We start from the raw sequence: 14,045 nt of genomic DNA on the forward strand, positions 1-14,045 counted from the left end.
TCATTCATGGGCTATCTTTGATCAAACATTTAATTAATTCAATAACAAAAAGCTACTAGATTTATTGAATTTCAAGTCCCACCTACAGTTGCCTTGATGATGCTCGACCAATACAGCACACAGGCTAGAGGTTCCTCTGCCCTCTTCTATATGAAACTTCCCCCTCCAACCTCACTGGTCAATTGAGTGCTAGTGCCCTTGTATTCAATTGTATATATTTTATACATATACACTTATTTTTACTGTAGTTATGAGCTCCTTGATGGTAGGGACTATTTCACTTTAGTCTTTGTCTCTTAGGGCTCAGTAGTACCAGAATATAGATTATAATGGCAATAATAATAATAATAAACTCTGGCTGGTTAACAAATTGCTACAGCAAAGCAGAATTTATTTTATTAATTTAACTGTGATAGGATTTATATAATACGGCAACTATTTTGCTTCATTCTGGTTGTTGATATTAACTGATAGCTTATGAAATATTTTTTCCTACTTTATTGATGTAGCAGGGTGAACAAGAAAATAATGTTTGGTTTAATAATTTCAGAAATTAAAAAAAAAATTTCAGAAATTGAATGTAGAGTATGCATGTATATAAGTATGTATACAGACAGTAAATTCAAGAATAAATTATGCATATTGACTCTTGAATATTTACCTAACAAAATATTTGAAAAAATTAAGAAAAAATTTACCTCTAATTCACCTTATTATATTATGTTTGTCTTAAATTTTTGATGTAGCAGAAAAAGGTGTTTGGAAATTAAATTGGTAGTTTTCTCACCTAGAATCAAAAAACTCAGTTTTGATTCTAAACCTGACACTTAAAAAAATCATTTAATCTCTGTGAGCCTCAGTTCCTCACCTGCAAAATGGGAATAATACTTTATGCAACTTGCTTCATAATAGATACATAAATTAGAAAAAAAAGCTATTGTTTCTTCTGATAAAAAATCAAATGACTAATAAGAGTGATAAACTACTTGGTGGTATTAGTATTGTGATGTTTTAAGAGCTTGTGAATTAGAAGAGAGGAGGTTCACATCTCAGTTCTGATGATTACTACTACTATTATATTCTTGGCTAAGGCACATACTTGCCTGATTTTCAGTTTTTCCCATCAGTAAAATGAGATTAGCCTAGAGAGTTTCCTGGCATCCTCAAGCTCCAGCTCTCTAACAGTATGACCCTATTACTATTACTATTACTATTATTGATGTTGGGCAAATTTCTATGTCTTCCTATCTTAGATTTTTATTCTATAAAACACAAGAAAATAACAAATGTGGCATTTAGGAGTTAGCTAGAAAACTAGATGAGCTGCCAAAAGAGCAAAACCAAATACTGTATATTCTGGTGCAGACATTCTAAATGTTCTAACTAGAGAGGTTGAACTACATGAGCTAAATTATAATTCTAAACTGGAAAAAAAAACCTTTATCATATTAATTATTTCATATAAAACAACTGTTTTCTGTCTTGTTCAGAGTAATCTAAGAGATTTTGTCTCTTCTTTTCATGGTCTGTGCAGAATGATTTATCTTTCTGTGCAGAATGATTTATCTTTCAATTGTAATTTTTTTTTTTTAGGTTTTTGCAAGGCAAATGGGGTTAAGTGGTTTGCCCAAGGCTGCATTTGAACTCAGGTCCTCCTGACTCTAGGGCCAGTGCTCCATCCACTGTGCCACCCAGCCACCCCCTTTCAATTGTAATTTTGAGGAACCCTAATGTCAAGAATAACACATTCTAGGGCAGCTAGATGGTGTAGTAGATGGCGCATTTGTCCTGGAGTCAGGAGGACCTGAATTCAAATTTGACCTCAGACACTTAATGTTTACCTAGTTGTGCTGACCTTGGGCAAGTCACTTAACCCCATTGTTTAACAAAAACCAAAACTCCCAAAAACCAAAAAATAAAAAACAGACATGGAATATGCTCCATGTCAATTCTGAATCAACCAAAACTTACTGCAATGTAAAGAAATGATGAAAAAACACATTTCATTATATATTTTTTATTTCCAGTGAAACCAGATCTTTACTACTGCTGTGACCACAGGAAGTCTTCACATTTGATGCAAATATGAGAAATCAATTACAAAGTCACTTAGTGGCACTATTTTTGACAAACTAAAGTTCATTACGCTGTGTAAAATAGATTATAAGCAGAACTTTAATAAGCTCTAACTGCATTGCAGTTGCAAGAAAGCAAACCTATAATGTGTTACATAAATGGTAATTATTTTAGATAGATTTAACTAATGCTTATTTTACCTACAATTAATAGTAACATTCAATTGAAGAAAACTGGTTCAATTTACTTCAACTTCAGTTTGAAAATATCAATTTTTATTGCAACCTAAATATAATTTAGAAAGTTTAATGCTTCCTTTCTAAATAATATATTATATATAATATTTAATGTATATTTATATGTACTTATTTTCACATTGGAATAAATTAGAAAGAATTTATAAGTTTAGTTTGATGAACTGAATGATCTCATTTCAAATGCTAAATTTTACTGAGTTCCTGTAACAGTGTGGACTGCAGGCAGGGAATCATGATCAGACAGGAAAGAGGTGGCAGCAGTTGCTTGAGGAAGGATGGGTGCAAGCACGTGTCGGCAAACAGGGCACGTTCCTGACTGAAGAAGAAGAAAAAACAAGTTACAGATAGTAAGCCTGACCAAAAAAGTACCTAGATTTTTCTTTTTTTCTTTTTGGAAAACAAAATCATCTTAAATTATAACCCTGCTAAAAATTGGTTAAGTAACTTAAAAAAACACACACATATGAGAGTCTTAGGTTAAATGGAGACCAATAAAAATAATTTAAGGTATAATGCAGACCAAAACATTAAGAAATCAAAAACCCACTTAATAGACTAAGCTTGTTCCACCAGTCACTGGGCCAAAGGATCTAGCTCATTTTTGTTATTCTACCATGAGTCTCCTTTTAATTCCAAGTTCAATCCAGAGAGCACAGGTCACTCTTTAGGAGAGGGAGAGATGGTTGTGGAGAGGGAGAGATGGTTGCTTTCCAAACAGACCAGGAAAAGCAGAAGCCAGAAAAGGAGAAAGAACAAGTCTGTGGGCTTCCAGGTGATCTGTGCTCTTGCTAAGCCAAGTCTCCCCACAGGGGTATTGAACTAGAAGAGTGGCTGGAGAGAGACACCTTCTCTAGGGCAGAGTCACTTGCTGGGAAGCAAGGAACTGTGGAGAGATGCTGCAGGCCATGTGCTCTCATACATATGGCCATCATAAGCATATATGTACATGACATCTACATATGCACATCATATACACATCCATAGAATGTTGTTTCTGATTTTCTTTTCATGTCATTACATATTTCCTGTTTAGTTCTGATCTCTGATTATAAGGATACAAGGAAGTACAAGGAAAATGAAAATTCTTACAGAATTCTTGAGACAAAATTGTGGTGATTTAAGTGTAAAAGAGAACATACATAAAACATGATAGATTTTTTGTGACATGGAAACTTTTCCAAATTTCTACTGTTCTATTTCATTAAAGATTCTGATATAGTAAAGATGAAAATTAGGGGGAGAGAGAGAAAATAAGGGGAGAAAATGGTTAAAATTTTTTAATCACAATTTTTCTATTTTCCTGTTTCAAAAAGAAGACAGCTCTTATGGATTCTATTGAGGAAAGGCATAAGATACATGCAAATACCACCAAGCAAAGAACAGGAGTCATGGTGTTAATTGCATCATGTTATAGTAGCAAAGACAAATAGGTTAAAAGTATTATTGAAGATTAAAAAAATCAAAATTTAAAATGAAAATAGAATATGTATATGTAGCTGAGTTAGCTGAAAAACTAAGTGGTCAAGGGGGCAGCTGCTAGGTGGCTCAGTGGATAAAGCTCTTGCCCTGGAGTCAGAAGGACCTGAGCTCAAATTTGTGTTCAAATCTAGTTGTATATGATTTTGGGCAAGTTATTTAATCATATTGCCTTGCAAAAAAACAAAACAACAAAAAGCTAAGAGGTCAACAGGGTAAAGTCAAATACTGTATATAATAGTGTAGGCATTATAAATGTGGACAACATAAATGATATAATATTATGAAGAATATGACACTTTTAGAACAAGCAAACCAAGGGATAAACAAATCATTAATCTCTATGAATTTTTAAAACAAAAATATAAATGTTGTGATTCACATTACGTACTTTTAGGAATTTCTGGGATATTACTTTGAAAATCAGCTGGAATAGAATGTACACAAGTAATTTTGGTAATTAGATTTTAAGATTTGATTTAGTTGTCATATATTAGATTTACTTTGAAAATAACAGATCTTTTCCCCTTAGAAAATAGGGCAAGAGATAAATTAAGCAGATTATTAATATTAAAATTTTAATGTTCCCAAGTGTATTTAAAGACATAAAACACTGATGTAAAAAAAGGGGGGAAAATTTAACCTAGATTTCAGGTTTATCTTTAAAATGAAGATGATTGGTTTATCTTTAAAATGAAGATCAAATATTTATAGAACAAGTGCAAATCTTAATGTAGAGGAAATTTTCCCCAAATCTCAATATTCTTTATCATATGCACAATATATGCAAGGGACTGAAGAAAAAGTATATATTGAAATATTCCAATACTATTTTCTTTTTTGCGAGGCAATGGGGCTAAGTAGCTTGCCCAAGAACACATAGCTAGGTAATTATTAAGTGTATGAGGTTGGATTTGCCCTCAGGTCCTTCTGACTCCAGGGCCAGTGCTCTAGCCACTGCATTACCTAGCTGCCTCTTTGATACTACTTTTTTTAGTGAACTATTTAAAGTCCCACTGTCTGAGAAATTTACAATTACACTACAGCAAACATAAATTTATAAAAAAATTTAACATTTTTAAGATTAAGACCAAAAATAGTGAATTTCCAGAACTGCCTTTCAATATAGCAAAATGGAACTGCCTTTCAATATAGCAAAATGGTTTAAAATGATCAATCTTTAGTTGTTATGTGTGTATGTATTTCTAATAATGAATAAAAACAGAATTCAAAAAAATAATTCAACAACAATATTTATTAAGTGAATAGAGGCTAGATCAGTGAAGAGAAGGGGAAAGTTGTTAAGTGATGCAGTCAAGACAAAATGGAATGGCAATTAACTGGTTATGGAGAAGGGGTGAAGGAAAATGAAGAATCAAGAAGGATTACAAGGTTGGTAACCTGGATGATTGGAAACAGAATTGTACTGAAAACATTAGTGGGGATGTTTAAGGAGAAAACGAGTTATTTTAGAAATGCTGAGTTTGAGATCCTCACGTAAACAAGAGGCAGTGGGTAATGTAAGACATCTCTCTTAATTCAGGAAAAGAGGGTAGATATATGTACTTGGGAGCAGGGAAGAGAATAAACATTTATTAAATGTCCATTATGAGTCAGGTTCTATGCTAAGTTCAGAAAGGGCCCAGAATTGAGTTTATGAAATTCCTTGCACTTAGTAAGCTAAAAGATGAGGACCTAGAGAAATCAGTATCATAGAGGGTAAGAAAAAAAAGTGAGTTTCTGGCTTACAATATCAAAATCTACACTGAAGTAGAGTCATAAAGACTTTAGTAGCTAAGAAATCACTACTAACCTTGGACAGAGAACTTTCTGTTGAGTGGTAATATCAAATGCAAGAGACAGAAGAGAGAGGGATGGGAAATGATGGGGCAATGAGAGTATATGAATTTCCTAAGAGATTGGTTATGAAAGGGAGAAGATAAAATAAAAAGATGATAGCTTGAGGGTATGGCAGAGTCAAGTGAACGAGATTAGACATGTTTTATATTGTAGGGAAGGAGCAAGGGAGAAAGAGATATTGAAAATGAAAGAAAGAACAAATAATTAATGGAGATAAGTCTTCTAAAGAAGAAGGCAGATGGGGATGAAAAACTAAGTGAGTTAGCCATGGAGAAAGTAAAGCAAAGGAGAGGAAAGAGAATGGGGGATTCTGAGTAGGGAAAGAGAATGGGGGATTCTGAGTAGGAGATTAGGGGAGAAGATAGAGCTTTTGATTTTCTATACTTTCTTAACAAAGAAAGAGGAAAAATAAAAAAAAATAAATTAGAACTATTCTCTCAGTATTAGTTTCTAGAGAAAAACTATAGAAATGCCTTATTAACAAGGGAAAGTAAAAGTCAAATAAAAACTTACCTTCTGCAGCCAAAGAGTTACACAGGGTTTATGAAAGAAATGGCTACATGGTAACTCTGTTATTATTTCATCCTTAATATATTCACTGCAGCAGATAGCACAGCATTGTTCCTGACCAACAGCTGAAAAAGTAAAGTATTCAGTTTAAATACTTGTTCATAATATTTAACTTAAATAAAAGGGAAAATGAAAATCACTGCTTAAGAGAGTCAAAAAAAACCTTGATCAATTCATAAGAGAGTAATGAATTAGTTAAATCTTGGAAATCCATACTCTGCTGGAACTTGCAAACAAGCCTATACCTGATAAGGATTCAATTTAGTTTTAACAAACAACCTAATGAAGAAGGAATATCTGTTCCAGTAGGCCATTTAATATTGCCAAATACTATTTTATGAAATGTTGCTTCTCTGTAAAATGTAACAAAAGATTTTAAAGTTCCATTTTACATGCAGACTGATTGTGTACTTTGGCATACAGTGAATGAATAATTTTAATATTTTCTGGGTCACTCTTTTCCTACCAGTGTGATCTTCTGTAACGATGGTCTGTGGAAGACAATCAATGCTTTCTTTGCTGGCAGGTGGATGAGCCTGATCAACATCAACTGCAAGAGACTCTAAATGGGCCAGAGCGGTCTGAGAGAGAAAAAGGTCAATGTGGTTTACTCAAAAACAATTGCAAGCAGCAAATAATGTTTCATGGTAACTGTCTAGAATTTAATCACATTATAACAGATCAGTTTAACTTACCTCTTCTTCAAAATATAGACTCCTAGTTAAAAAAATATTACTTTCCTTATCAGCAATCCCTTCTTCCTAAAACATTTTAGACTTTTACTGGAAGTAGGACTTGGTCCCAAAATGGCATCCCCATGGAGGCAATGTTCCCTCCTCCCAACTCTCCATCTCAGGTGTTAGGAAATACCAGCAAGGACAGTAAAATATGGAAGGAGAGAAGAAATGGAAATGTTGTGGGTGGCTGAAATCCTTTCAATAAAGGAAAAGGAAGAATATGATGCAAAGAGGAAGCAAGAAAACCTAATTCACCTCAAGTATTAATTACATGGCTAATGTTAAAGTCAGTAGAGTTGGACTTCTGGTTTATGGAAAGAATTAGGTTATATGATTTAGTCAACTTTATATTAAATTCAACACATATTTATTAGACATTGTATCTAGAACACTATGCTAGATGCTGTTGTAATAAAAATTTTAGTTAGGACACCATTCCTCGTCATTTAACTCAGTCTAGCAGAGGAATATCATGTGTATACAATCCATACCAAGTACATAAAACAGAAACAAATGGTTTTGGAGATCAGTTACAATCAACTTTGAGAGAGAGGAGAATGATGGAAGTGTTCCTGAAGTAAGTTGACTTTAAAAGATGAAAAGGAATTCCACAGGAAAGTATACCCTGCAGGTATAAGGGGACAAGTTTGAATGCAAGTGAATTTGAAAATAAAGATTGCAGTAGGCCTTGAATAATGGGTGAAAGATACTGAACTTTACTCAGAAGGGAAAGAGAAATCCCTGGAGGAGTTTAAGTCTGTCTTCCAATTATGTGAAGGTAGACTTGGAGGAAGGGGGAATGGCAGTACAGACAGAATGCCCTATTAGAAAATAATTGTAATAAATACTCAGGGTTATAATGAGGGTTGATACAAGGGTGGTTACAATGGGAATTACAGCTGGAGGGAGGAAAAGTGTGAGCATTGTTGAGGAAGCAGATATACAAAATCTGACTATGATTATACTTGAAACATAGAATATGTCCAAATAAAGTAGTAGCCTAGTAGAGCATGTAGAAATCTGATAATGATTATGTCTCAAACACGTGTTGTAGACAACTTTAAAAGATAATATTGAAAAAGTTGCTGATCCACTGGCTTGAAAGAATTTTCTCATTGGGAGTTCCTTACACTAATAAAATCATGTCAAAAATTCAAAAAAGTAAATGCAAATAAAATAAAAAAGTTTCCATTCACACACTGAAAGTTGTTCTTTAAACAGATATATTTTTCTCTACATCTAAGAAAAATGAAGTTCATAATACTGACCTATATTATTATATTAGCCAATTTACAAGACACTGGGAAAAAAACACAAAAAACTTAAAAAGAATTTTTGCCTTTTTTGCAGAAAAGTTTAATTGGGTTATAAATAAATTACCCAAATTCACTTTAATTCAAACATAATCAATGAGCAAGAACATGGAATATACTAAAAATTACCTGAAAAAAAATTAAGTATGACTAAAGAATGATTTTCAGTTTGGACTTTTATTTATTTTTTCTACTTGAGCCATATAATGCATAATGGGGGAAAACAAAATGTGAATCTGAATACCAGTCATGTTACTTATTTACTTTGTGAACCTAGTTAAGTCATTTCACAATTTTTGATGCCTCAGTTTCCTCAACTGTAAAACTCATATACAAATAACTACAACATCTACCTCATAGTGGTTATGAAATCAAATGACATCAAATGAGCTTTTTTTTTTTATACAAGGCAATGGGGTTAAGTGGCTTGCCCAAGGCCACACAGCTAGGTAATTATTAAGTGTCTGAGGCCGGATTTGAACTCAGGTACTCCTGACTCCAGGGCTGGTGCTCTATCCACTGAGCCACCTAGCTGCCCCAAATGAGCTTTCTTGATAAAAAAATTCTTTGTGAATGTTAGTGGCTAATATTACTATATATATATGTATACACACACACACACACACACACACACACATATACATACACACACATATATATATGTATATGTTAAGGCACTAATCTCATATTTAAAATATTAATAAGGAACAAACAAAAGTAATCCATTTCTACCTTCAACTATTGGACATGATTCTCATAATTCTTGGCATTTAGCTATGATTAAAAGTGGGTACTATTCTTTGGCTTCCTTATCTACCAAAGTAAGACTGCTCTCCATGTTTTTAAAATGACAACACATACAAAACAATTCTGTTCCTCTTGGCCTCCTGGAATTCCTAGCTTCATTCAATGTATTCCATCTCTTTCAGGAGGCCTTTCTTGATGTCATTTAACAGTGCTAATCCAAGAAAATTACTTTGTATTTACTTTTTACATAACTTTAATTTACTAACAAAATATATGTAGCTCCTCCATTGATGAAATGGAAGTGCCTTGAAGGTATTTTTTTTCTTTCAGTATGCTCTTCCCTGCATATTTAGCACCTAATAGGGACTTAATAAATGCTCCTTGAATGGAATTGAATTAGTCAACATTGTCCTTTCAAGAATGTTTATGATTCAGGAAAGAGTCCTTAAAATTTAAACAGCTTTTGCTATGATTTATTATACATTTTAAGAATGTGGGACTATGTAATTGTGAATTAAATAAACTTTTCTAATGTGGTTGACAAGGAAATACATTGCCCCTTCATGTAATGCACCTTCTATTTTCTGAATATATAAATGAAAGATTATGAGACTAGAAGATGTTCAAAATGCAGAATTTGTTTTTCAGATATACATGTGTGGCAAATATGACTTGAATGAGAATTTGTCTACTTTTGTCACAACATTGAAAATCAGCAGTCTTTTCTCTTTTGAAAGAGAAGTACTTTTAAAAAAATGGTTATATATATTTAAGGATTACTAAAGCTAAATATATGATAAAAGTTTATTACTTAGAATGCAGCTTCATATTTGTCCAACAAATTACTTTTAGTGATTAATGCAATGTGTATGAATTGGGATACTTTTAATTAAAAAGTAAAATATTGGTAAGTCAAGTTAATCTTTATATGGTTATATTTCAAAGTAAGATATACTTGAAATTGTGAATAAATCTGATTAATTATCTATGTATTCATGCTAAAGTTATGAAAAAAGTTTAAAAAATGCTTATTTTTCTTCCTTATCTCCCCTTTACCATAATCATTCCTTTGATTTGAACTTTTTTCATTTTCTTTTATGAGATAAGCGGATGTTAGTAGTATATTTATTATTCTTTGGAATTTACTATAGCAATGATGTTCAAATGTTCACAAAAAATTTCAACTCAAGTAAATAAGAAAAGAATGGGTCTCCTGTAGATGATTCCATTTGGAATCAATTCAGGTGAAAATGAAGAAACAAGAAAACAACCTAGATATGTTTGATTCTTGGCTCAAAAAATGATTTCATCTATCTTCTTACCACCACATTACTACTAATATGAAAGCAGGAGTTAATTATAAAAATTACAGCAGACATCTATAGTGATTGAAACTGGGCAAAATACTATGCATTTCTTCTTGGATCCTCACTATGAAGTAGGTACAAGAGGAATAGAAAGAAAATAAAGTAGTAGAAGAATTAGTCTTGGGAGGGAATAAATTTATGAAATGTAAGAAAAAATATATTATGCTTAGGAACGTACCTATTGCGTGAATTTGAAAGGAGTAAATATATGGCTGAAAATAGCCAGCCCTAAACAGTGAGATGACTATTTTTGATATTAAAAACAAATGTTTCTACTTTGATGAGGGATTTAAATTTCATGAAGCAGAGAGAAGAATAACATTTAAGCATGCATTAATGGGAGTTAGGAAGAAAATATAAAAATTGAAAAGGTCTTAGGCAAAGAAATTATGGAAATTGAAGTGACAAATAAACACTGATAACACTTCAAAACTGTTAGGGAAATTTAAAACCACAGAGAAACTTGTTTGAAAAGGTGCTAACTTGTTTGGTGGGAGAAATTTAGCTTTAAAAAGAAAAAAGAAAAAAAAATGGGAGAGCTTACAATACTAATTTATATAATTGAATTTGAAAAGTTGGTAACAAAATTCCTGCACTGGTAATATCTTATGCTTGCTACTTAAACTACATACAACATTATTTTGAAAGGAAAGATTTATTTATGTTCAATTATATGGAAACTATTATACACATTTATTTAAAATATGACTCAAATGAATGGAAGACAATTAAAAGAATATTTTGAATTTAAAAGAATTATTAACCTGATATAGTTATCTGATTATATATTTTGAACTTAAATGAATGATATATTAAATTTTAATAGGGAGAAAACACATAAAGAGGGGAGAAAACACATAAAGAGGAACTGAGAAAGAGGGAAAGGATAAGGTTACTTATTTAAAGGCAAGTTATCTAATGAAAAGGCTGCAGCAAAAGCTGCCTATTACAATATGAAGAAATGTTGCAAATTAAAAAACCATGCTAATTAGATTGTGAAAGGTAACAGAGGAAAATGAAAAAAATTAGGTTTCCAGAAAATAGGTATATTCATAGTTGCTTGAAATGGTCTATAATTTAGAGCTATGCCCTAAAAGTCATTAAAATTTGAATGTCCTTTGAATCCAGTGATACCACTGTTAGTACTGTACAAAGAAAGATGATAAAAACACCTATGTACAAAAAAAATAGCAGCTTTTTCTGTTATAGTAAAGAACTGGAAATAAAGGGAGGGGAAAGCCATTCACTGAAGAATGGCTGAACACTGTGGTAATATGAATGTAATGGAATGTTATTATATTGTAAGGAATTAGAAAAGAGTCAATTTCAGAGCATCCTGGGAGCAAAAGTCTCAATTCGGCAGAGTCAAGTGAGCAGAATCATGAAAACAATTTAAACAACTACAAAAAAAAACCACACTAAAGTTAAGATTCACATAGATTTTAAAATCTTGCAAAGTGCTTTACATATGTTAACTGATTTGATCCTTACAACAATCTTGTGATATAGTTATTATTCTTATTATTCTTACTTTAAAGATGAACAAACTAAGGAGAGAGAGGTTAAGTGACTTGCCTACAATCACACAAAAAGTGTTTGAGGCTGAAGTCTTCCTGATTTCAAGTCCTGCACTCAAGCCTAGCTAGTAATAAAAAATAATAAAACATAACTTTAAAGACATAAGAATTCTGATCTGCAAATTTTCTAGAGAACTAATATGCTATGAAATCTCCTGTCATCCTAAGATACAGGATAAAAGATATATTTTCAGACTTTGATAATGTGGGTATTTGTTCTCCTGGACTATATTTGTTTCTCAAGTTGGGAATGGGGGATTATGGGACAGCAATGTTGAATATAGATAGGAAGGAGGGAAAGGGGTCCACTGAAGTAATTTTTTTCCAATGCAAAGAGAATAGAAGGAAAGTCAGTCACAGATAAATATGATAACTTTTTAAGTTACATGCTTAATTTTAATAGAGAAGTAACCAGAAAACTAATGAAGATTTACAGTTTCATGTATAATCTTTTTCCTTTCTACCATAGGGGTAATTTAAGTTCAGAAAAAAAATTTCAAAATATTATATGGTATTTCTCATCTCATAGAACTTTGTAAACATTAATTAATAAATCTTATCACATCAGGAATTTTGTTGCATCTTATAAAAGGGTGACAACTGGCAAGAGGGCTTAAAATAAATTTAGCCAAAGCCTAAAAGTGTGATACTATTAATTGAAAATCTTCTCGTTCCTAAATCCATGCTAAGATCATTGGAATAAATCAACTAACATCTTTAATACAATTTATGCCATTAAACATACAATTTATGCCATTAAACTTTCCATAGGCCTGACCTTCCTGCTACAAGTACCTTTAGAAAAGTATACTATGGTAAACTGAACTTAAAGTATTGATTTGTACAAGACATTACACAAAAAAGATTATTAAAGGCTCAAAGTAGTTTGGTTTTAAAATGTATAGATGAATAGGGACTAGATGTATGATTTCAATGGTATATCAAACCCTGTGGATGAAGAAACTCCCTCTATCAGTGAAGGTCAATACCTTCTCTGGAAATCATAGTCTTAGAAAATTGCCCAGATCATATAGATTTTAAGCACTTTGTCTGAAATCATGCAACAATTATGTGTTAGGGGTTGGATCTGAACCAAGCCTTTTATAAATGATGCGAAAATAATGAGATTTTACTAAACTTGTCTAGTTTATCTATTTTTAGACAACTTTCAAAAAAAATTTTTTTAGTGTTCTAATTTCTGCTGTTCATCCATCTCAAATCAATCAACAAGCATTTATTAAACTTGCTATGTACCAGGCACTGTTTAATGCTGGCAAAAATACAAGCAGAAATAAAAATAGTCCTTGCCTTCAGGGGGCTTACATTCTGATGGACAAAGATAGCACAAAAAAGAAAGTTGAAAAGGTTGGGGGCACAGAGTGGGCAGGGTGGGGAAGGGAGAAATTAATTCCAGACATTGGAGAATGATGGAGAAAGTCTCAAGTGTCACTGAGGGAGGACAGACACCTGACTGGTCTGGATTCCCTCCTTAAATGATTCTGAGAGGCACCATCCAATCAAAGAGGAATGGTCTTAGAGTGGAAGGTATTTCTAACACTTGAGTTCCAGGGTTGGAGTGAGCTTCTAGGAAGAAGAGGGTACTGGATCATGATAAAGAGACTATAGAATGCAGTTGGGTGATCCAACTAGAGGCTTTGCCCCATATGCTCTGTAACAAAATTGTATGGCACAGGTAGTAATAAAGCGCCAGGAAGCAGGGTGAACTCGAATTTGATAGTTGGCAGAAACCCAAACAAGGCTAGAAGTGGGTATCTTTCTCTACTCTAAGACTACCATGAGGAAATATGCAACAAATTTTAATCAAAATTCTGAAAGTCTTGTTATAGCAAAGATTTTAACTATAGGCAAGTAATATTAAGCATTATTATGATTTTATTATTGTTTTAAACTAGGAGAAAAAGGAAATGAAAAATAGATCAGATGCTAAAATAGCACATTTATTAATAAGATATTAACGAGTTGTAAACCTGTTTTTGATTCTAAAATAATATGAGGTATCTTTTAGAACAAAAGAGAAATAATGAAGCCAAGAGGGTATTCAAGG

General features: G+C 32.4%; 1 protein-coding gene across 7 annotated transcripts in view; it reads right to left on the reverse strand.

Annotated features, from left to right (window-relative positions):
* Positions 1-694: 694 nt before the first annotated feature.
* PJA2 (praja ring finger ubiquitin ligase 2) overlaps positions 695-14,045 on the reverse strand; it is a 146,359-nt gene continuing 133,008 nt past the window's right edge. For 5 of the 7 annotated variants that reach the window (XM_074201240.1, XM_074201238.1, XM_074201239.1 and 2 more), the window contains 3 exons: positions 6,706-6,820; positions 6,183-6,304; positions 696-2,649 (listed from right to left, as the gene is read on the reverse strand). In XM_074201240.1, coding sequence (XP_074057341.1) covers positions 2,524-2,649; positions 6,183-6,304; positions 6,706-6,820 — 363 coding nt within the window. In that variant the 3' untranslated portion in view covers positions 696-2,523. Of the gene's footprint in view, positions 2,650-6,182; positions 6,305-6,705; positions 6,821-14,045 lie in introns of all 7 variants that reach the window. The other 2 variants (XM_074201242.1, XM_074201243.1) reach the window with 1 other exon arrangement.

This window comes from Macrotis lagotis, chromosome X (assembly GCF_037893015.1).
Source record: "Macrotis lagotis isolate mMagLag1 chromosome X, bilby.v1.9.chrom.fasta, whole genome shotgun sequence".
Lineage (NCBI taxonomy): Eukaryota > Metazoa > Chordata > Mammalia > Peramelemorphia > Peramelidae > Macrotis > Macrotis lagotis.